This window comes from Rhinatrema bivittatum, chromosome 4 (genome assembly GCF_901001135.1).
Source record: "Rhinatrema bivittatum chromosome 4, aRhiBiv1.1, whole genome shotgun sequence".
Taxonomy (NCBI): Eukaryota; Metazoa; Chordata; class Amphibia; order Gymnophiona; family Rhinatrematidae; genus Rhinatrema; species Rhinatrema bivittatum.
This window is the reverse complement of record NC_042618.1, coordinates 470,623,932-470,648,589: the sequence shown is the minus strand read 5'-3', so window position 1 is coordinate 470,648,589 and position 24,658 is coordinate 470,623,932. Positions and strand designations below refer to the sequence as shown.

Here is a 24,658-nt window from a genome sequence, read left to right as displayed (position 1 = left end):
GGGAATGCGGGGTCGGGTGGGTCTCCCTGGAACTGATTGGAGGAGGAGAGAAGTCGGAGATCAGACGGAAGAAGAGGAGAAGGAGGCACCGCCGAGCAGCCCGGAGGAGCGCCGCTCCCTCCCTCTCCCGCGGCCATGTTAGCCAGGAAAGCCTCCACCGGCTCCGCCGGCGCTACCGCCGGCCACCCCGCGGGTAAGCAAGCGCCCAGCCTGCCCGGGGGTGGGTGGGGGTCATGCAATGGCTCAGCCCTCCCAGGGTACACGCTCTCTCTCTTCCCTTGTTTTCATTCATGAAACTGATCAAAGCTTTGGGGATTTCAAGGTGTTGCTGTTCAGTTTCCTTAAAACATGCAGACTGATTTGTTTGGAGGAAGGTGAGTCCCAGATATTTTTTTTCTAGCATCGCTTTTTTTTTTTATAATGCCAAACGAGCGGATCTCGCCTCCCGAAGCGCCGTTACTGGGCGGACGGCTGCCTCGGCAGCAGACTGGAAGGCGTTTTTCATTTTCCGCTTCTGGCTAATGGTTGGATAATCTTGGATCGGGGGTTTAACTTTCAGAGCAATTGCAGCGGACGTGATCACTACCGGCTTTAGGGCTCTGGGATGTTGTGATTAGCCGGAAAACTGGAGATCACATCCATGGGAGCTTTCTCGCTTCACCTGAAAATGTCATTTGTTTCTTTTTCTGTCCAGGCAAGGCAGGTGAACAACCGCATACGTCCCCGGGCCTTAGCGCTGGGGTTCTCCGGTCTGGAGCAGGGACCGGACCCCCATCGCCCATCGCTTTGCCACCGCTGAGGACCGGCAGCACCGCGGCCCTTCCGGTAAGAACCGGGTGTAGACACATGCCGCGATTTATGTGCAAGGTTATAGCGGTGTCTCTTCCTCTCCCTTGCTGTGAGCGTATCCTAAAGCCACGAGGAATGGCCGTTCTCCAAATGCTCTTCACTCCCTCCTCCCAACGGCCGATAGATATTAATAGAAATAAATGTGCAAGGTACAGTCAGGCTGCCAGCCAGTCAGTCAGACTAAGTTTCTTCTCTGAATGAGGATCTGAGGGCAGGCCGGTATTAAACCTAATATATTGCATGTTAAAAAACTCTTTTATTGTACTGTTACCCTTCGATTTTTTTTGTGATCTTTATGGTAATGTTTCTGTTTTCTGCTTGTAGTTTTAGTGCCTCTGTAGCATTGCTTACATTAGGAATATCATTTTCTGCATGCCCTTTCTGCATTTAGTTTATTTCAGCTGTTTCTTAAAGATGTTATTGGAGCAGCGTTTTTTTCAGCTAGGCAATATGTAGGGCACCTCCTGCAAGGTTTGGTTGCTGCTGGTTTGTAGTGGTTTAATATAGGAAATTGCAGTGCATCTTTTGTGTCTACAGGGATTTACCACACTGTACTTGCTAGATTAATTGTGAATAAAGTTAGGCATTCTGAGCACAGCATGGCCTTGCTAACCAGAGAAATGAAGGTTCTCAATTCTTTTTCTCGGATTAGCCCCAACTGCTACCATAGTTTTTTCTCATATGTGACACTTGGTGTGTATGTTGGAAGCATTAATTGTGTGATTTAAGACCCAGGTTACATATACACAGGACACTTTTAGAAGAATGTGCAGTTTGACATGGAGATGACATTATCTTAAGAACCATAGATATTGGAGCTATAATCAGAAACGTTTGCACTCTCTATGGATACAAGCAAGGTGTCTTGTGGTTGACTGGATAGATCCATATGTCCACATTTTATTAAACTAGGATATTTACCAGTATTTTGCAGGACATTTTTTTTTGTTTTGTATGTAAAGCTTTTTAGACTATAGTTCTACTTGTCTATTAAACTTACTATTGCTTAAGAGATTGTCGTTTTGGTAACAGAATTGAAGGAGTGAATACTTTTTTTTATAAATCATTGGGAATGCTGTGCAACAAACCCAGGTTATGCTGTATAATATGAAACAAATCAATGTTAAGACCTGTCATTGAAAATCATCTGTTTGGTAGGCAAGGAAGCAATACCCTTATTTTAAATACTGAAGTTTTCTTGTTTATAAACTTGATCAGGAAAGAGAGGCAGGTTTATTTTGAATTGTGACTAGAGGCTGAGATTCCCAATTTTGGAAGGTCCTTTAAATGTAAAATGCTATGTAAGGTTAGTATTCAGGAACTTATGGACAGCAGTACTCTAACTCTTAAATCTGATTATTAACCTGTGATAGACAATAATTTGTCTGCCTTGTTACTGATTGTGACCTAGATATCTTGGATACAATATTTAAAAATGAAAACCAGTGATGGCTGGGCTTCTGACTGGAGGGAGGGCAGATATCACAAATACTTAAAGAATCCTTTTTTAAGAAAGCAGTACATCGAAGAGCATTCTTTAAAAAAGGTGCTGTTTAATGTTTGTGTCCTATTAGGCCCTCCTCTGGTCAACTACAAAATATGGAAGACAAAGATTTGAAAAAAGGCTTGCAGAGGAAAGCCAAGATTCGCTTAACTGCTAGCAGCCATCTCCCAGAACTTCAAACTCTTGTCTGAATTTGTTTATTTTTCTGTACTATAATTTTATCATTATAGTGAAAAGGAACAGGAGAGTCAGGGCTTCTCTCTAGAGTTGTGTGGAACAATTGTATCTTCTGAGGCCTCCTTGTATGGAGTTGGAGCTGATTTTGCTCCCCAGTTGCTGCCTTCTGCTCTAAGCAGTAAGCCATATACTGAGGTCCCTGACACACCAACACCTCTTGTCAGTGTGTCTCTAAGAGAAGGGACTTTGGCAGCTTCTTGGAGTTCATGACCGTGAAAGGACTCCCAGACTATCCTGTTAAGTGAGGTAGCAGAGTGGCCAGGATGGTTCCCAGAAGCACAGACTTCCTCCGTGTTTCCACTAGCATACATACTGAATGGAAGAACTGCTTTACAGAAGCCTGATAGAGTAAAAGAGTTAATGGCAGCAGAAAGACCAAATAGCCCAGCCAGTCTGCTCAGCTATTCTGCCAGCCACAGTTGGTAAGATCTTTGCTTATCTAAGACAGTCTTCCTCATTTGTAAATCACCATTTGGATAGATTTATTATTTTGCACAGTATTTGGACTGCTTTTGTGAATTAGGAGATATCAGTTTCAAAGTATTTAGAGCAGAGGTTCCCAAACCTGTCTTGAGGGACTCCAGCCAATCAGGTTTTCAGGATATCCACAGTGAATATGCATGAGATAAAATTTGCATGCTACAGAGGCAGTGCATGCACATTCACTGTGGATATCCTGAAAACCTGACTGGCTGGGGTCCCTCAGGATAGGTTTGGGAAGCACAGATGTACAGGATTTGGCAGTATTTGCTTCGGGTTTTCAAGTTAAAGTTCTGAACCAAGAGTAGGCCCTAGAGAAACAGTGGGGAAGTTTGTAACCCTTGAGCAACAGATGACTACCTTGCAATCTACCACTTCGGCAGTACTCCAGGATCATTTGAGTATCTGAATGTAATCTGCTTTGAAGAGTCTGAAAAGCGAAATATAAATAAATAAAAGAAATGCATAATAAACTGGGGAATTTGGGAAATCAGGTTAGTGATGTGAATTTGAGGTTTATAAACTTCCCAAAGTCCCCTGAATGTACTGTCAAGCAGAAATATGTTAAGTTTTGAAAATATTAGTTGAGGTAATCCCTGCTTGCATTTATTACCTACCATCAAAAAAGCATATCTAAAGAGAGTTGTGCTTGGATGGTCAATCATCTGTGGACAGTTTAGATCTGAGACAGAGTCTGGAAAGGCCTCCTTACTGGTTTTATTTGTACTTATTATTTCCCGTCGATAGCAGGCTGATTTAGCCATGCTGTATGGGAGCGCGTCGCGATCCTGGTAGTTGGAGCTTCCCTCAGTCAGTCACAGAGTTTTGAACTCTGTGCAGCTGCGTGGTGTGTTCCCATGCGAATCAGCCATCTCCTCCTCAGTCTATTTTTTTCTGCAAGCCAAATGCATGCGGGAATTTTTTCTCTCTGTGATTTTTTTCTTTTCAAATTCGATTTTTTCGAGTTTTTTCCTCATAAAATGGCACCGAAACAGACAGGGTTTAAATATTGCCAATGTGGGAAGATTGTCACTCACAGATGGACATAGTTATTGTTATTTGTGCCTCGGGCCCAATCACGACCAGGGATCTTGTCTTGATTGCGGAAGAATGTGTCCCCCCCTCCCCCGAGCGCACCGACATCGCACGGAGCACATTCAACGGCTAAAATCATCCGGCTGTTATGCCCCAACGCCATCAGCACAGTCTTCACCTGGCCGGGTGAAGACACCATCGACAGCGCATCAAAAAAGGGCCTCCTTCCTGGGAACACGGGAGAAGCCGCAACACTTACCAGAAGTTGGGCCCAGGAACTCTTTGCCTACAGATCCCAAGAAATCTCACCAGGGGTGGAGGATCGCTCCCCCTGCTCCCATTAAGACACCATCTGCGTCGTCCGAGGCACAGGGACCTGATCCCGGCGTTTCGTCGCCTAGGGCGCCGTCCGCGTTGAAGCACATGGTGCACGACCGACGCCCATCACATGTGACGCATGTGCCGCTATGAGGCAATCAAGCATATTGAGCTGTCCACGACTCCCACGAAGCAGCAGGTGCCATCCACAACGCCATCGAAGCATGATGCGCCATCGAAGCATGTTGCATCATCTTCAGCGCCATCAATGCATGCGGACCCTACAGCGCATGTACCTTCCAAAAAACATAAAATGAAGACACACTCAAAGTCCATACACAAACACTGTGGGTATAAAGGGAAACCAGATACATTGTCTGTACGTTCTGGCCGCTTGTCTCATTCCCGAGCAACCCTTACAGATGTGGATGTAGAATTTTTCTCAGATTCCCCCTTCTCCTTCATCCAGGGCGACCTCCAACAGTGCGGTCTCTATATGTTCTGACATGTCTTCCATCTCCAAACAGAGAAGCCATTCGCCGGCCTTGCATCCATCTTCTCCTAAAAGATTGAAGCCTGGTCCTTCAATAAAACATCCGGCAGGTCTTCATTCTCAAGACATTCCACATCCCCACCCGTCTTCTAAAAAAAAGTCAGACTATAATGCCACGAGGTGCACTAGCATCAAAGGCTATGTCTACAATATCTCAGGCGTTATCTACCTTCTTTGAAGATATAGAATCCATGGAAGTACCACATTATCCACCAAAGGATTCTCCACCACCATCTTCTCTTACAGAAAAGATTCCGGCACCTCCAAAGATTCCAGCACCTCCAAAAGGAGAGGATATTCCTGAGTTTCCAGGCCTGGTTCACCCCTATAGCCCGGAATTGCCAATTACATCGACCTAGTCTCCCTCTTCCTCCACGGGCATGTTGTCCGACCCACTGGAGGATCTCTCCTACTCTAAATTTGAGAAGGTGGGGGCACTCCTCAATGTGGAGACGGGGAAAGTATGTGACCCATGTTCAGAGACACTCGGTATCCTTAAAATTTTTGACATGCCACATGAGGCCCACTGCGTTACCACCACATGCAGTTCTACAAGGAGTTCTAGAAAAGATATGGGAAGCTCCTTTTTCCACCCCTTCCATATCTAGGAAAACGGACTTAAAATTCCATATGCAAAACTCAGCAGTTTATAACTCAGCTTCCTCATAACTCAATTGTTGAATTTGCGATGTCCAAGGCAAAGCATCCAACATTGCACGCCAACACTCCGCCAGGTAAAGACAACAGATATCTGGATGAGTTTGGCTGAAAGTCTTATCACGCTGTAATGCTGTCATAAAAAATAAGTACTCACCAATTTTATATGACTCAGTACTTATTTGAGTCTCTACAAAAGTTACAACCACTCTGCCTAGCAGACGACAGTTCGTTACCACAGCCCTTCACGGATTTAGAGGAAGGCTTGCGTCATTTGTTACGTTCCATTTACGAAAATTTCAAAACATCTGCCAGGACCTAGTCAGCAGCAATTGCAGCTCGTCACATAGCTTGGTTGCGAGCTAGCGCCATATGGGACGATGTCCATAAAAAGCTGGCAGATCTCCCCTGCAAACCTCAAAATCTATTTGGAGACCAATTTGCAGAGACAGTTTCAAAGTTAAAGGAACAGAACTTAGCGGTATTCTCTTTAACTTCACCAACTGATTACCATTCTTCATTGAAAAGATATAACCCCTTGAATCGCCATAGAACGTATCGAAGGGTCCAATTTCGTTCTTATCCTTCATTCAGAACACAACCATTCACTCCATCAAGATCTTCTTCGCTCCCACGTCAGCGTTCCCGACAGCAGCGTCCTTCTAAACAGACTACAGCGCCCCCTCAGAAGCAGCCTTTGGCTTTTTGAGAGAAGCGACGCCATCCTCACAGCTACTAGTTGCGGAAGCCTATAGTTCTTCCACAAGCATTGGGAATCCATCACTTCAGATCGTTGGGTCCTACAAATTATAAAGGAAGTTTACCAACTGAGTTTCCTAACCAATCCACCTCTGCACGGCTTCCAACGTCAGATACCCTCGTTAGAAATGGAGGTCTCAGAACTCTTTCTAAATGAATCCATTCAGCTTCTTCCATCTCATCAAAAGGATCAAGGATTCTACTCCCAGTACTTCCTCATTCCCAAGAAATCAGGAGGTCTTTGACCCATTCTCGATCTTCGAGACCTGAACAAACATATCCAAAAGGAGAAATTCAAAATGACCTCTCTCAAAAACATTCTTCCTCTCGTACAACGGAATGATTGGATGTGTTCCATCAATCTGAAGGATGCTTACTCGCACATTCCCATGCACCCATCCTCCTGGCGTTTCCTGTGTTTCTGGGTCTAGAACACACATTACCAATACAAGGTCCTTCCATTCGGCCTTTCCTCGGCACCCAGAGTATTCTCGAAGTGCCTAGCAGTGGTGGTGGCTCATCTCAGACAACAGTCAATCCAAATTTTTCCTTACCTGGATGACTGGCTTCTAGTAGCCTCAGACCCAACTACGCTCAAGACCCATACAGCCACCACATTGCAGTGTTTCCAAGATTTGGGATTCATCATCAATTACGAGAAATCCCATCTCCAACACATATAACTACTGCAGTTTATTGGAGCAGTGATACACACTGTACACAACAGAGCTTACCTGCCTCAGGACAGATCTCTCACCCTCTCGAATCTAGCACAACATTTGCACAGGCAAACATGCTTCTCTGCACGATGTGTTCTCCAACTACTCGTCCACATGGCGGTTTCAATCCATGTAGTCCCTCACACGAGACTCCATATACGACAACTGCAATGGGGTCTAAAACTTCAGTGGTGCCAATACAAACAGCCTTTATCCAAAAAGGTCCACATTACTGCACCAATGAAGTTGGACATTCAATGGTGGCTCTCCCATTCCAATCTCTCCATGGGTTCCCCATTCAGGACACCTCTTTATCAACTGATTCTCACCACAGATGCCTCCCGAAAGGGCTGGGGAGCACACCTAGCTATCTTAAAAACTCAAGGGTTATGGTCCCCCAGGGAATCGACACTATACATAAATCTCCTCGAACTTCGAGCAATATGGAAAGCAATCCAAACCTTCTCAGCTCAAGTAGTAGGGAGACGACTCATGATTTATACAGACAATTAAGTCACCATGTTTTACATAAACAAAGAAGGCGGGTCAGGTTCATGGACTCTTTGCCGGGAAGCCCTCCGGATACTTCATTGGGCAGAGTCCATGCATACATCCCTTCAAGCAACCTACTTGCCAGGATTAGACACCACCACTGTGGATCGCCTCAGCAGGATTTTCCATCCACACGAATGGATGCTCAATCGAGAAGTGGCAGCATATCTCTTTCGCAAGTGGAGCTACTCCACACTCGACTTATTTGCGACAGAGGACAATCGACAAGTCCTCCGCTTTTGTTCAATTTATCCCAGCACGCTTCGTTATGCGCCAGATGCGTTTCTCATTCCATGGACAGAGGGTCTCCTTTACGCTTACCCTCCAATTCCACTAATTTCCAGGACAATCCAAAAATGTATACAAGACGTATCAGACATGATTTTGATAGCTCCAGCGTGGCCAAGGCAACCGTGGTATACATATCTACTCCGGCTATCCATAGCTCCCCCCAATTCCTCTGGGATCCCACCCAAACCTTCTGACGCAGGAAAGGGGCAATCTTCTCCACCCAATGCACCACTCCCTTCACCTAACGGCGTGGAGATTGACAGGCAAATATTAAGTCACCTTGCACTTACGTCTCTGGTTGAGGATGTACTTATCGCTTCCAGAAAAGCTTCTACCAGAGGTAATTACAAAGGTAAATGGCACCGTTATTCACAGTGGTGCGTTCACCAGAGACTTGATTCTTTCTCCGCAAAGTTGGCAGAGTTACTTCAATATCTACACCACCTTTACCACTCCGGTCTCGCTACTGCGTCAGTGCGGGTCCATGTCAGTGCAATTGCTGCATTCCACCACCAGACGAGGGGCTTCCGGTTTCACATCACACCCTAATTTCCAGATTCATGCGTGGGTTACTCCACCTCTGTCCACCAACAATGAAATCTCCAGTTCCCTGGGACTTAAATATTGTTTCAGAACAGTTAATGCTGTCTCCCTTCGAACCTCTAGACACTTCTCACATTAAATATTTGACATGGAAGACAGTGTTCTTGGTGGCGGTTACATCAGCAAGGAGAGTCAGCGAACCACAAGCTCTAGTTCACTACCCTCCGAATCTGGAATTCTTCCACGACAAAGTCACACTTCGACCTCACCCAACCTTCTTACCGAAAGTAGTCTCTGTGTTCCATTTGCATCAAACGATCATTCTACCAATCTTCAAACCAAAACCACATCTCCACGATAGAGATTGGCAGTTGCATTCACTTGATTGCAAACGAGCTCTAGCTTATTATAAACAGAGAACTGAATCACAGGCTAGACCATCACAGCTCTTCCTTTCTTTCAGTCCTAATGCTCTGGGACAGCCAGTCTCCAAAAGAACGATTGCCAGCTGGTTATCCCAGTGCATCCAATTCAGTTATAACAAACATTCCCTAAAATTGGACACTAAACATCGAGCACACCAAATTAGAGCCACGGCAGCATCGGTGGCACACCTCAAAAGAGTTCCATTAATAGATATTTGCAAGGCTGCAACGTGGTCCTCCTTCCATACATTTATGTTGCAGTACTGCCTACAGCAACAATCCACCTCAGATACTGCACTAGGTTCAGCAGTCTTGTCCAACCTCCAACAATGATAAGACTGTCTACCAATTATAGAGATGGATGTCCAACACCACTACAAACAAAAGTGGACACCATCTATAGCTTGGGACTCCCATACAGCATGGCTAAATCAGCCTGCTATCAACGGGAAAAAGCAAGTTTGCTTACCGTAAACAGTGTTTCCGTAGATAGCAGATGATTTAGCCATGCGTTCCTGCCCTCCTCCCTAGACAGTCTAAAAAAAACAAAACAAAACAAAAAAGCAATTGCTAATTCATTACATCTTGGATACAGAGAGACTGAGGAGGAGATGGCTGATTCGCGTGGGAACACACTGCGCAGCTGCACAGAGTTCAAAACTCTGTGACTCACTGAGGGAAGCTCCGCCTACCAGGATCGCAACGTGCTCCCATGCAGCATGGCTAAATCTGCTATCTACGGAAACACCGTTTACGGTAAGCAAACCTTTCCATGATAGAGAGTTGAGGTTTTGCCTTGTGTGTAAGTCAACTCGAGAGGTTTTATTCTTGGAGTGCAATTTCCTCTCTTTTTCATGCAAATGTTTAATTAGGTATTTAAGTAGGTATGTTTACTATGACCTTAAACAACCTAGAGTTTTCTTACATACTAAAGTATCAGTGTAAGGGCAGGGACATCTCTCTTGAGCTATTGATTCATCTGTCATAAGGTAAATGAACCATGTCATATCAAATTTATGCTTATTTGACTTGGTAATGGTTGTAAGCTATAGTCTAGCTTTTTTTAATATTGGTAATATTTTTTAAATGGATATTTTTGTGTTCTGTGTATTTCATTATCATTTTTCAAGCTATTCTTGAATGAAGTTTCAAAATTCTTTATAATGAAAAATCAAAACTATATGTTGTAAATGACAATGAAGCCACTAATTTTGGTGTCTGGGGGGGATTGTTGCAGAGCTTAGTAATAAGACGTGAAAAGGGACCGAGGTGTTGGATTAAGTATTGGTCTTATAAGACTCCTAGTTTGAAGATGCCAAGACCTGGGAGGCCAGCACTTTGAACAGATTTGAGCATGCTTGGGACAGAGGTGAAAGGTTTGAGGCCTGGGGGATGGGGAGCTGCATGTGGGAGTTAATATGCTTATCTGCCCAGAGTGGAAAAATCTAAAGAGGGGTCAGTTAGTATAGCTGGGTTTAAAAAAGGATTGGATAAGTTCTTGGAGGAGAAGTCCATTACCTGCTATTAATTAATTTGACTAAGAAAGTAGCCACTGCTATTACTAGCAACAGTAACATGGAATAGACTTAGTTTTTGGGTACTTGTCAGGTTCTTATGGCCTGGATTGGCCACTGTTGGAAACAGGATGCTGGGCTTGATGAACCCTTGGTCTGACCCAGTATGGCATGTTCTTATGTCTTTATAAGCCGCTGTCTACCACGTTATGATATGACAGATTCATGACTTCTCTTAAAAATGAGTTTTGCAACAAGTGTGAACTAATAGACAAATCCAGTTGTTACCTTTTATGTTTGTGCATGACTTTTGAAAGCATTTCTGGGGATCTACCAGTTTTCTCCTGCTCCTTTGAACTTCCAGCTCAAAATGAACTGGTACGGTTCAGGCTGTGGTGTTGCTTTTTTTTCTATCCCATTCTTAACTCTACCCAAACATTGCACCAATAGTCCTTGGCTTTAGACCACAACCCATGGCTCCCTCTGACCCTGGATATTAGCATTGACTAATGACTGAGACTTTGGCCTCTGCAGCATCCCTATATCGCCCGAACAGCCCTGAGAATGATCTGGCACAGGAATGGGGATGCAGGTCCTCTGCGTGGCAGTGCACATCACATAGTATTGTAATGCATTCCTTAGTGGGTGCTGTGAGCCATCTTCAAGGGGCCCCATTCACTGGATTCTTCTTGCGACTTCACAGTTAGCAGCACTAGTTCAGTTTGTGCTGTTTAAGACTTCTTGGATGTCAGAGGGAGTGATATCCAAGAAAATTCATACTTGCTCCCGGTGTCACTAGTGGCATTTTATACTTCTAAAAATCTTTTAATGTAACTCAAAATAATTTTCATGTGCCCTTATTGAAAATTTCTGTAGTTGTCCATTGCATGGCTCAACTCTAATTGAAATAGCATAGAGCTTTAACTATTAAATTCTTTCTTGCATTTGACTTTTCCAAAGAGTTCTGACTTCTGATGTGCTCTTTTTCTATAAATGTCCTCTTTCTTGGTGTTTCCCTTGCATTGCAGCTCTGCAGTTTCTGCCCATGTATGTTACTTTGATATTGTGTGTATTAGAATAGTGCTAGAGCTGGAGAAGTTTTCTCTTTTAATTCATCTGAGATCTGGGTCGTAACTAAAGAGAAAAGGGGAAATGATGTACAGAATGGACGAGCTGCGTAGAGAGGAAGTAGTGGCAAGTGGGGAGAAAGGAGTAATCTGTGTAACAAGCAAGGGCGATAAAAGAATTTGAGAGAATATCCTAGCCCATTGGAAGCCAGGATATCACCTAAAGACACAAAAGAAAATCTTACAACTGAAATATTGAGTCTTTTTGTCTTTTCATATTCTATAGCAGCAGTGTATGTACTACATAAACATGTCTTGGATGCAATATAACAATTACAGTTGTGCTTATAAGTTTATATACCCCTGGCAGAATTTGTAAGATGTGTAGCATTTTAAGAAAACAGAAGTGATAAGACAAAATACATGTCTGCTATTTTTAATGTTTCAGATTAAACTATTATGCATCACAGAATAGCAGTCATTAAACCACAGCAATAAAAGAAATAATAAAATGGCTCTGTTCAAAAGTTTGTATACCCTTGAATGTTTAGGCTAATATACACTCAAGTTGACACACACAGGTTGAGATGGCATTGAAGGATAGGTTTCATTGTAATTAGTGTCTGTATAAATAGTCAATGAGTTTCTTAGCTCTTGAGAAACCCTTTTGCATTTCATCCAAGGCTGCACTGTGGTTACTGAAGCATGGGGAAAGCAAAAGAACTGTCAAAGGATCTGCGAGCAAAAGTAGTTCAATTTTCTAAATTAGGAAATGATATAAAAAGATAACCAAAGATTTGAAAATGCCAAGAAGAGGAAAATTATGGGTTCTGTTAATACCAAGCCACAGTCAGGTAGACTAAGAAAGATTTCAGACACAGCTGCCAGGAAAATTTGTCGAAATGCAAAGAAAATCACGTGAGCAACTTCTACTGAAATACAGGCTTCTCTGAAACAAAGTGGTGTTTCAGCATGCACATTATTTATTTTTTATTTATTTAAAAACTTTTATATACCGGCGTTCGTAGAACACATCACGTCGGTTTACAATTAAACTGATGAGAGAGGAAAAATTACAATGAACGGGAAATGGGAGAGCGGAGCAGGTAGGAAGAGGGCGAGAGGGGGGGGAGGGAGAAGAGCAGAAGGCGAAAAATAGGAAGGAGGTAAGATGACAGATGGATAGAAAACCATGAGGTGATTAAATAAAATTAAACATCATAAACATAGAACATTAGAAACTATACATATTTTAGTTATAAAGACCAGAGGCAAAATACAAAATGTACAGTGATTGCAAAGACAAGATCTTGGGGGGGGGGGGGCTACAGAGGGGAAAAGGAAAGTAGGATGACTGGGGTAGACAGAAAAGATACAGGTCAGGGCGACTGGCTAGATTTGGTTGGCATCTGGGTAGGCCAACTTGGAAGAGCCATGTCTTGATTCCTTTTTTAAATTTGTTTAAGGATGGCTCTAGACAGAGATCAGCGGGGAGGGAGTTCCAGAGGGAAGTGCCAGCGATGGTAAAGGCTCTTTCTCTGGTGAGGGCAAGGTGGGCAGTTTTGAGGGATGGGGTGTGAAGGGTGCCTGCAAGGGCAGTTCTGGTGGGGCGATTAGTAGAACAGAATTGTGGCATTTCCTCAAGCCAAGGGATTGTGTTTGTACAGAATATTGTGAAGGATTGTGAGAGTTTTGTATTGGATACGGAAAGTAACGGGTAGCCAATGCAGGTCCTTTAGTATGGGGGTGATGTGGTCCCTTTACAGGTGTTGGTGATGATCCTGGCCATGGCGTTTTGCAAAATTTGGAAGGGTTTAGTAGTGGAAACAGGCAGGCCCAGGAGGAGGGAGTTGCAGTAGTCCAGTTAGAGAAAATGGTCGACTGCAGTACTGTACGGAAATCTTGAGTGTGGAGTAGGGGTTTGAGTTTTTTAAGGATATGTAATTTGTGGAAACCCCCCTTTAGTAGAGAGTTAATGTGCAGTTTGAAATTTAGGTGTTAATCTAGGAAGACACCTAAGTCTCTTACTGATTGCAGCGGGGTGTGGGCTGGGATTGTATCATGAGTGGTAGAGTGGGATATCTGGTCCGGATGCTTAGAGATAATGAGGATTTCAGTTTTTGATGCGTTAAGCGCTAGATGGAGGTTGGATAGTAAAAGAGTTGATGGAAACAAGGCATGATTCCCAGCATTGCATGGATTCATTGAGGGAGTTTTGAATGGGGATGAGGATTTGCACATCTGCATATAGGAAGAACTTCAGGCCTAGGTCGGAGAGTAGGTGGCAGAGGGGCAAGAGATAAATATTGAAGAGGGTAGAGGATAGGGAGGGGTCGCCTTGTGTGAGAGGGATGCATGATTCGTACTTGTCAATTTTTACTAGGTACTCTCTGTGGTTGAGAGGATGAAAACCAAGACAAGGCTGTGTCTGAAATACCTATTTCTGCTAGGCGATTGATTAGGATTTGGTGGTTGACAGTGTCAAAGGCTGCTGAAATGTCTAGGAGGGCAAGTAGGTATGATTTTCCATGATCCATACCTTTGAGGATGGTGTCTGTAATTGCTAGTAGGAGATTTTCAGTATTACGTGCTTTGCGGAAATCGAATTGTGATGGGTGTAGGATATTATGATCTTCTAAGAAATCAGTAAGCTGAATGTTCACTACCTTTTCAAGGATTTTGGAGATGAAGGGCAGGTTGGAGATAGGTCGGTAGTTTGCTGGGTCTGTGGGGTCGAGGGTGGGTTTTTTTGAGGAGTGGCTTGACGACAGCAAGTTTGTGGGTCTGGGACTCTTCCAGATGTGATGGAGCAGTTAATTAAATCAGCAATGGGTTTTGCAATGGCAGAGGGGATAGAGGAGGGTTTTTGAGGGGATTGTGTCTAGGATATGAGTAGCTGGTTTCATCTTTTTTTAGAATGGATTCAATCTCCTTGGTAGTAGTAGGGTCAAAGGACCCAAGGTTGATATTGTTGACATTGGGGAGCGGAGAAGTGTGTGTGTGTGTGGGGGGGGGGGGGGGGCTTAGAGGGGAAGCGAAGGAGGATATTGTCGATTTTGTGTTTGAAGTACGTCGCTAATTTTTCACATTTATCACTGACATTTTCCTCAGTGGGGGAAGCGGGTTTTGTAAGTTCTGCAACATATGAGAATAAGGCGTTGGAGTTATATTGATAGGCATGAATTTTAGTGGATAGAAATCTCGTTTAGCTTGGAGAATAGCTTGACGGTAAAGTATGTAGTGTGTTTTTGTAGGCTGCTTTGTGTGAAAGGGAAGGTTGTTTACGCCATGTACGTTCTTTGAATCTCAGGTCCTGTTTTATCTTTTTGAGAACAGCAGTGTACCATGTTTTTTGTCAGTTTGTATAGAGGGTATTTCTTTGTGGACAATGGGGCAGGTCTCATTGGCTATTGTGGTAGTGAGATTGTTCCAAGAAAGTAGTGCAGTGTCAGGATTGGTAAGGTCGAGATTCTTGGCTATTTTATCAAATGCTAGGGTGAGGTCCTCTGTGGAGCAGGGTTTACGGAAGGAGATAATTTTATTATGATTTTGGGAAGCGGGGGGGGGGGGGGGGTGTTAGCTGAGAGGAGGACATTGATGAGGAAGTGGTCGGACCATGGGACTGGGGAGACTGCAGGTATTTTGGGTGCTGTTAAAAGGGAGTTAATGAAGAGGAGGTCAAGGGTATGACTTGCTTTGTGTGTAGGTGCAGTGATGAGCTGCCTAAAACCCAGGGCCTTGAAGGTGTCTAGTAAGATTTCGCAGGCGGGGTTGGCAGGGTGGACATCTACATGGAGATTGAAGTCTCCTAGTATAACTGTGGGGATGTCTGACTTTATGTTGTCAGTAATGTATTCGATGATGGGGGAAGGATCATGTTCGAGTAGGCCTGGGGGGCCCTAGATAAGGCAGACCTGTAGGGATTTAGATTTAAATAGCCCAATTTCTATTTTTGGAGGGGGATGAGTGGTATGGAGTTTGAGGTTGAGGCGTTTGTTGGAAGCCAGGAGTAGCCCTCCACCTTTCTTTTTAGGTATTGGGAGGGAGAAGATGTTGTAAGTCTGTAGGGGAAGCTGGTTTATGAAGACATGATCTGTATTCTTTAGCCAGGACTCAGTTATAGCACAGAGGTCAGGGTTGGAGTCCGTGAGCAGGTCATGGAGTATGGGACCTTTTTTTAGGATGGATTGTGCATTAAATAGGGATATGGCTCTGAGATATTTGAATCTGAGAGTCATTAATTTTCCACAGGTTGCGGGAATTTCAGTTCAGGAGCAATTTAAACTATACATGGGTACAGTATTGAAAATACCGAATGAAACAACACCACCTCTGGCAAAAATATATTTCCTTCCTGAGAGAAGAGAGAAAGATCTAGCAGAACAGCGAGATCAACAGTATCAACAACAACAAGGACCATTAAACGTTTCAGAATTGCTAGAAATGTCAAATGAAGAGATGGTTCTTAAAAGAGGAACTGTACTTGTTAGGTTTATTTTTCCATCAGACAGGGATATGGTATTAAAATTGTTTCTAAGGAACAGATCAGTAAAGTATTATGAACAACAGATCTGGATTTTCCAGATGTAACTAAGAAAACGCAAACTAAAAGAAAGGAATTTTTGGCTCTAAAACAACTAGCAGATAGAGTGGGTGCCCAGATGATAATTCGATATCCTAGTAAATGTATGATAAAAATGAATAATATAAATTATATCTATTATGAACCTTCTGATCTAAAAAAATTTTTGGAGGCTAAGAATTTATTGGGGGAAGTGGTTTCTGATAAATAGTATTCATAGAGTAAAGAAGAAAGGGGTTGTAATTTCCCAGTTAATATATTCAGACTGAATTACTTTGTTACTTGCTCAGTTATGATGTTGATTCCTCCTACTTCATGGCTTAGGATGTCTAAAAGGTTGTCAAAATTTACTTTTCTTTTTTTTTTTTCTTAATTGAATTTATATGAAAATGATATTTAAATACAAATAATATTTTGTATGTTAAATTTATGAAAATAGACATCCGAATTGTGTAAATGACAATATTGTGTCATGATTTAAAAAACTAATAAAGATTAAATTTAAAAATTTAAAAAAAAAATAAAATTGGGATATGGCTAGCGTGGTTAGGCCCAGGACTTGAGTGAAGGGTGATAGCATGATAGGCACTAAGGAATTGCGATGATTGATTGATTGGAAGGGTGTTGGTGTGTAGGGAGGGGTTTAGACTAATTATGGTAAGGAGACACATGTCAGCAGAGAAGGAGGGGCTGAAGGAGTCAAGGAGGGGAGAAGGGAGGGTGCAGGTGATCTAATGGGGAGCGAAGCTAATGCTACGTAAGCAGAAATAAATAAAATAAAATGACCAGATAGTATGTATAGTGGAAGGCAATTAATGGCAAATAATAGCAGATAGCAATTAACAATTGAAAGCAAATAATAATTGGAAAGCAACAAAAGCAGATAGCAGGTATTCCCAGGGAAACTTGGGAAGAATTCACAGATAGAGTGAGTACAGAGACCTGCTTACTGAGAGGTCAGCTGTGAAGCAGAAGGCAGGTCGACAGGACCCTGAAGGGTCAGTGTTGGATGCATTGCGTAGAAGGCAAGTCAGCCTGAAGCTTTGAAGATGGAAGTTCTAAGTTCGGAGGGGACGCCCGAAGGGGCGCACTAAGGGGCAGGCCCCTTAGGTCGTGCTCCGCCTGGCACGCACTGCCGCGGATGCGAGCTCTATTTTTAAAGGGCTGCGAGGCCCGCCTCCCAGGCACCGACCACGGCGATGCCTGGGAGATGCTTGAACAAAAAGGAGATGCTTGAACAAAAATGGGTGTCTGCTCACTCATGTTTTCTTAAAATGCTGCAAATACTGCCCAGATGTATGTAAACTTATGAACCCAACTGCATGTCTCAAAATGTAAAAAGAAATATATAGAGTTAGATAAACTACCTGTTGACTGGCAATCCCTATGGTTAGTTTTTACCTGCATTTTACCACCGTTATCAAAGCAAAACTGCATGGATAGTTTTTGTTTTTTTTTTTATTGCTTCCTCAAAAATACCTACACAGTTTTGCCTGTTTTTTGTGCGGGTACTTTTTATTTATAGGCAAAACTATGTGTGGATTTGCCTCCCTGACCTAACCCTGCCCCAGGAATGCCTGTAGATGAACATGCATTATTGACATATGTCATGACATGGCTCATTTCTGCAGGAAAACCAATATTTTACCCCGGAAAATAGCTTTCATTATTACCCTCCCTTTGGTTAAATGACTTATTTCAGTTTTTAAACCGGACATCATTCTGTAGTACTAATTTAAAAAGTGTTAGTGTACCTGAAGCCAAACTTATAATTTTCATTCAATATGCAAAAATACATTTCTTGATACAAGTGAAATACTGCCTTACCATCCCTTAGCAGTGTGGTTATCTGCCAGTGATGACTCTCAATTAATAAACAATCCCATTTGAAATACATTGAGTGACCGTCATAATAGGCATCGTCAATGAATGTAATTACACACAAGGCAGTGAATATATTAATTGAGAGGTGAAGAGGAATATTTCTTATATAAGTTTTTGTCCACTAACCTTTGATAATACTATTCAGGAAGACACTTGTTTTGAGATGGGGTCATTACTTCGGCAGTAATAATTAAGAAGAAACGATTGAGAGATGTAATTTATTGACATTAAAATAGCAGTACACCATAAACTGGGACGTTTTGTAGAAGTTTTGCCTAGTTTTTCAAATTGCATAGAACAGTAACAATGCCTGACTTACAGAGTGACTTGGGCAACCTAATTTTCTAACTGAAAATGTCTTGGTTTAATTACAGGCTGGAGGGACTAAGCACACCATGAATGATCACCTGCACATTGGTAACCATGGACAGATCCAGGTTCAGCAGCTGTTTGAGGATAACAGCAATAAGAGGACCATTCTGACAACCCAACCAAATGGACTTACCACAGTAGGTAGAACAGGATTGCCAGGGGTTCAGGATAGGCAGCTGGAGAGTGGCCCCAGACGACAAGGAAGTTCCAGTTCTTTGAAGTCTTTGGATGGAACGGGGAAGGTGAAAACTCCTCCGATGACACCAGAACAAGCAATGAAGCAATACATGCAAAAACTAACTGCCTTTGAACATCATGAAATTTTCAATTACCCTGAAGTATATTTTTTGGGTCCAAATGCAAAGAAACGGCAAGGTGTGATAGGAGGGCCCAACAATGGCGGTTATGATGATGAGCAGGGTTCTTACGTGCAGATTCCCCATGATCACGTAGCCTATAGGTATGAGGTGCTGAAAGTGATTGGGAAGGGAAGCTTTGGGCAAGTCGTAAAAGTCTACGATCACAAAGTGCATCAGCACGTGGCGCTGAAAATGGTGAGAAACGAAAAGCGCTTTCACCGTCAGGCTGCGGAAGAAATCCGAATTCTGGAACATCTGAGGAAGCAGGATAAAGACAACAATATGAATGTTATTCATATGTTAGAGAACTTTACATTCCGCAACCACATCTGCATGACCTTTGAATTGCTGAGCATGAACCTCTATGAGCTAATAAAGAAAAACAAATTTCAGGGCTTCAGCCTGCCTCTGGTTCGCAAGTTTGCCCACTCTATTTTGCAGTGCTTGGATGCCTTGCACAAAAACAGAATTATTCACTGTGACCTTAAGCCTGAGAACATTCTCTTGAAACAACAGGGCAGGAGTGGTATTAAAGTGATTGATTTTGGTTCTAGTTGCTATGAGCATCAGCGTGTGTATACGTACATCCAGTCCCGGTTTTACCGGGCGCCAGAGGTCATCCTTGGAGCTCGCTATGGGATGCCTATTGATATGTGGAGCTTGGGCTGCATTCTCTCCGAGCTCTTGACAGGGTATCCCATCTTACCTGGGGAAGACGAAGGGGACCAACTGGCTTGCATGATCGAGCTATTGGGCATGCCATCCACAAAACAGCTGGATGCATCGAAACGAGCCAAGAACTTTGTGAGCTCAAAGGGTTATCCCCGCTATTGCACTGTTACCACTTTGCCCGATAATTCGGTGGTAGTTAACGGAGGCCGCTCCCGGCGGGGAAAGTTGCGAGGCCCTCCGGGGAGTAGAGACTGGGTAACTGCACTCAAGGGCTGTGACGATCCTCTCTTTCTGGACTTCTTGAAGCAGTGCTTGGAGTGGGATCCCACGCTGCGCATGACGCCCAGCCAGGCGCTGCGGCATCCCTGGCTACGGCGAAGGTTGCCAAAGCCTCCAGCTGGGGAAAAGACGACATCAGCAAAAAGGATAACCGAAAGCACTGGTGCTATCACCTCAATTTCCAAGTTACCTCCAACTTCCGGCTCGGCTTCAAAACTCCGAACTAACTTGGCACAGATGACTGATGCAAATGGGAATATTCAGCAAAGGACAGTGTTGCCAAAACTGGTTAGCTGATTGTGGGTCAAGCAAGGCTGGTATTACTGCGGAGGCTTCTTCAGATGAGAAAGTAGCTGAGGTTTTTCTTTTTACTTGCTCAGTTACTTTTTTTTTTTTCAGCATACATTTTAAGTGTAAGATGTTGATTTCATTTTATAAAACATGGGGGCTATGCTTTAAGTTTTTATACTGAATTTTAAAATACTTGTCCTGTGAGTATATGAGCAGCCTTACAATGTTTAGGGTGGCAGTGTAATAACATTCAGTGGCTGACCACTGATAAGTACCATGAGACTGTCCACAAATTTCAGCTTGATGTCAAGTTTTCACTGCTTTGCCTTAGAGTGGGAGAGCTAAAAATCTGCCAAGCTACCACCATTGTTCGCCACACCATATTTCCTTCTAGTTGTCCGGTAGCGAGTCAGTTCTGTCACTTTGTGCACAATAAGTTTGGGAGAAATACTTCTTACCATAATTAAAAAAAGAAAAAAAAAAAAGTGGTCTCCTGAATACCCCGCTTGGCAATGAAAGTAAAGCAGGTTTCAGAGGGTAAAGAGCTGGCTAGCACTCCGAAGAATGAATGAACATTAAGGACTGCAGAGCCGAATGCTTAGCACATTTCACATTTACTTTTAGCACTCTTCCTATTTTTTGCTTCCAGGCTGTGAAGCACTTTGAGCATAACAGACGGAACAGCGTCTAAGTTTTAGAACGATAACTCTAGGCCTGTGCATAATTCCATCGAAATCCGCACTTGGTTCAGGTTTGTTTTGCTTGGGGGAAAGGCTTGCGTACTAAGAGTGGTCAGTTTTCTGTGCTACAGGACTTGTCCTATGCTCCGATAAGTGAATTAAAGGATAGGAAAACTTGGCTGTTGGTAAACTCCGTACCTGGCCCTTTGAAGAAGGTTAATTTGATCCTGCTTAGCTACTTGCATTGCAAAAGTAGCCAAGCAGTTCTGATTAGCAAATAGCAGGTATATCCCCTCTCCGAAGAGAAAGTAAACCTGCAGGTCAGAGCATAGGGCTTTAAAGCAATCTTTGGTTCGGCAGGGAGAAGATTTGAAAGAAATGTTCAGGTGCTCGCATGCCTTTAATAGATTGGACTTACTTTAGTGGGAGTAGTTTTTTCCACATTCATATAAAAGGCAAAGTAGCACTGGATTGATATTGTTAGACAAGGATTATATCCAGAGCCTCGTTGGGAACCCTGCATCAGAAAGAAGGTGAGAGGACAGTTTGAGGTAAGTGGCAGTAGAACGTGCAGTATTGGGGAGAAGGACTTGGGGGATCTCCAGAATGGGAAAGCACTTGGGTGAGTGACATTTTTATTACTAGATTTCTGCAACATAATTATCGTACAAATGATTGCAAATACTTAAAGCATTGTCCCCCCTGAGGTCCAGTGAGTTTCCAGTTAAATTCTTTCTCCAGATTGGAGCCTTTTGTAAAAGCAACTTTTGGTTTAAAGAGTCGGCTAGAGCTGAAGAGTGAAGCTAACGTGAACCCTCGGGCCTGATTCATGCCTTTCGCATGGCCATGCTTCAGCTGCACAGCAGGACAGCTTGTAAGCACAGCTGCAGAAAAGGTCTGACTTAGCACCAGAGGGCATGCTCAGGAAATACAATATGCTGATTTTTTTTCAATATTTGCCAAAAAGTAAATCAATACCCAATGATGGTGTTTGATATTTGCTTTAATTTGTAAAGGTTTTGCTGATAGGTGATCAAGTACAGCCTCACTCTCCCACACCTGTACAGTGGAGTATGTACCAGGTATATACAAATTTCCCTAACTGGTGGACAGTGGTGATGGGAGCTGTGCTGTGTGCAAGTTAGGGTGAAATTTACATGGCATTACTGGTTGACAGTGGCTTCTGGAATCCGAGTGTCCGTTAATTTATGACTCCTAGAGCCTTACTATACCAAAACGTTGTAAGAGATAAAAGTGTTCGGTTGCTTTTATGGCTGGAAATCTTTCTGCACTTGGTTTTCTTTTTTTCTGGCAATTCCATCCTTAAACGTTGGGATTGCACTTTTGGAACCTTTCTTAAATGTACATATTCATTGAAAATGTCCAGTAGACTTTTGGTCAGGGATAAAAGCACTAAATTTCTTTGTCAGTGGTTACTAGACAATAATGCATTTGTGATGGATTTTGTTTATAAATGCCACCCGAACCTTTTAGGCCTACCTATAGCGTGGAGAACTATTTTTTACAGTCTCAGTACCGTGGAACTTCCTTTCTACTTAAGCAGCTATATTAGTTTTTTCCATGGTGTAGCTGATTTTATTGTAGCACATTTTTAATGTAACAAGAAAAGGATGTTGCATCTTACTTTCTGATTTATAATAAGGGCTCTGATGGCTGGGCTGCTAGAAGTTGACTTGGAAACTGCGCATAGTCTCACAGGTTACCATTGTCTGGGGAGGTCTGAGCTATTTACGGATATAGTGACAGCACAGTGTTGTCATGTCTTTGGTTACAGTCTCATCTGGCTCAGTTTCTTGCACCAGTAGTGTTCATTACCACTTAAGTGTGGGCTACTAGGAGTGGAACAAAGACACAAGATGTGTAGCCCAACAGTAGAAGATCAGTTGTGCCCTTAGTGTTAACAATGTGCCTTTTGTTACAAATGCCATGTTGTAGGGCATACATTAGACATTTTTAACCCTTTGAATACAAAGTAATAAGGACATTTTTGCATTTTCAAACTGTCCACTAAGTGTATAGGCCTTAACAGACACCACAAGGCAAGCAGCGTTCGGCTTTAAATTGAAAGAAAATGTCTGCTACACTTCGGTATTACTCAGGGGGTTAAAGGTGGTGTTTGTACCGTAACATCAGACTGATTTTTAAAGTAGATCCTTTTTGTTATTCTGCTAGAGGAGTGAGAAATCAGCTGTATCTATAAGATTTACCTCAAACTGTTTCATTTTATAATGTGATCAAACCCAGGGCATTTGGTAGGAACCAAAGTGCATTGCTTTTCTATGTGCCTGGCTACATCCAGGTAGCCAGGGATTTTTACGTTTTGGGTGCAAGGCACTTAAGCCACTTTTAATTCAAGGGGTGGTTGGGCTGAGATTGCTGTAACGTTGGGCCATATTGGAATCTTCAGAGCAGTGGGAGGGGCACATTATTAATGATGCTATCCATTTTGTGAGAGTATTTCTAGTTACTAGAAAGAACATTTTTGGTAAAGATTTTAATATTGCCCAGTTTTGTACTGTGGTAACATTTAGAAAGTGTTTGTGAACTGTTGTGTATAGGGCCTTGTACATCTCTGCTACAGAACATTTTATGAAAAGTAATTCTAATTACTCAGCTCGACTGCTAAAATTATGTCTAGGCAGTGGCTTGAGTTTTTATTAAGCAACAACTTAGACAGTGACTGTAAAATGCTGCAACTGTGTGTACTGAAAATATGTGAAAAACCTGGATTGAATGTTGATTGTGTATATATTTTATGTACATTTACTGTGACATGCTGCTGTTGCCACTTAAACAGTAAATATGTTGTAGTGGATTTTTATCCAAGTGGCCAGTTTTATGATACTGTATGTATTGTACAGCTGATGACAGACATTTGAATTTATAGTGAATATTAAATTTTATTGTGGCCAGAGAATCATTTCAGAATAAAATTGTACGTCCAACTTTCCCTCCTTTTGTTCCTAATGGAGAACTTATCATTCTGGTGATCACAAGGTAGAAAGGGTGTGCAGAGCTTTTGAATAATTTGTACCATGTGTCTTGGAATCCACATACTTACTAGTAAGTGCCATCATGGGAAATGTTGATTTGTACCCCTTGCACGTTGGAGTGGGTGTAATCTCTCTGCTTTGGTATCATTTAGAGAGAAAGCAAACATTCCAGTGCTGAAACCGATGGGATTACTGTAGGCCAAACGTAACATTGGGAAGTGCATCGTGATGCAGATTCAGGAATCATTATAAATGCTCCATGTTAAGTGCTGCTGTATGTGGATTACACACAAACACTGATGACTTGTGGGTGTTTATGCACTGCTAGTCTGTAGCAGTAGAAACGCCAGGGAGGCTGTGAGCACCTTCTACACTAACAGAGTTACTGAGGCATGTGGCTTTCAGGAATAGGAGTCCACGTTGCCAGATGCATCTTATGAAGTGGACTCCTTCCTGAGACATTTTATTTATTTATTTATTTAACACTTTTTTTTATACCGACCTTCATAGTGATAACCATATCGGATCGGTTTACATAGAACAAGGATAACTGAAGCAGTAAATAAAGTGAATAACAATAGAGGAGAATAAGGTAAAGTTACATTTAACAAGGAGTAGAAACTTGGAAGCTAAATATAGCTGGAAGAAAAAAGACATGAGCTCTCCAGGATAGGAATCCACGTCATAAGATGCATCTGGAAAAGTGGGCCCTTGTTCCTGAAAATGCATGCCTCAATAAATTGGTTAGTGTACAAGGTGCCAGCAACCTCTGTCGTTTGTTTTCTAGTAAGGAGGCTATTGAGATATGAGACTTTCAAATAGTAAGTCAGGCTGGTCTTTATCTGTATTACTATTAAATCCTGGGGGTCCTTTTTCTTTTACATATTTGCATATAGTATTTGTGCATGTGTGTAATGTCACAGTTCCTGCAAGGGGCTTGCTCACTAACCAGTAGCTGAGTAAGATTAGAATGTAAAGCTAGTTTCTGAATTATTGTTTATTGTAAACCGAGGTGATGTTTA

General features: G+C 42.6%; 1 protein-coding gene across 1 annotated transcript; it reads left to right on the top strand.

The window, feature by feature from the left end:
- Positions 1-23,593, top strand: DYRK2 (dual specificity tyrosine phosphorylation regulated kinase 2). Its single transcript, XM_029597233.1, has 3 exons — positions 1-193; positions 695-825; positions 18,344-23,593. Exons 1-3 carry the CDS (start codon positions 136-138, stop codon positions 19,946-19,948), a joined length of 1,794 nt encoding a protein of 597 aa, XP_029453093.1. The 5' UTR covers positions 1-135; the 3' UTR covers positions 19,949-23,593.
- The last annotated feature ends 1,065 nt before the right edge of the window (positions 23,594-24,658 follow it).

Excerpts from the sequence above, each read along its gene's own strand:
- DYRK2 (XM_029597233.1), top strand. The coding sequence starts at position 136 with ATGTTAGCCAGGAAAGCCTCCACCGGCTCCGCCGGCGCTACCGCCGGC. Across the intron at positions 194-694 it reads TACCGCCGGCCACCCCGCGG|GCAAGGCAGGTGAACAACCG; the intron begins GTAAGCAAGCGC and ends TTTTCTGTCCAG. Across the intron at positions 826-18,343 it reads GCAGCACCGCGGCCCTTCCG|GCTGGAGGGACTAAGCACAC; the intron begins GTAAGAACCGGG and ends GTTTAATTACAG.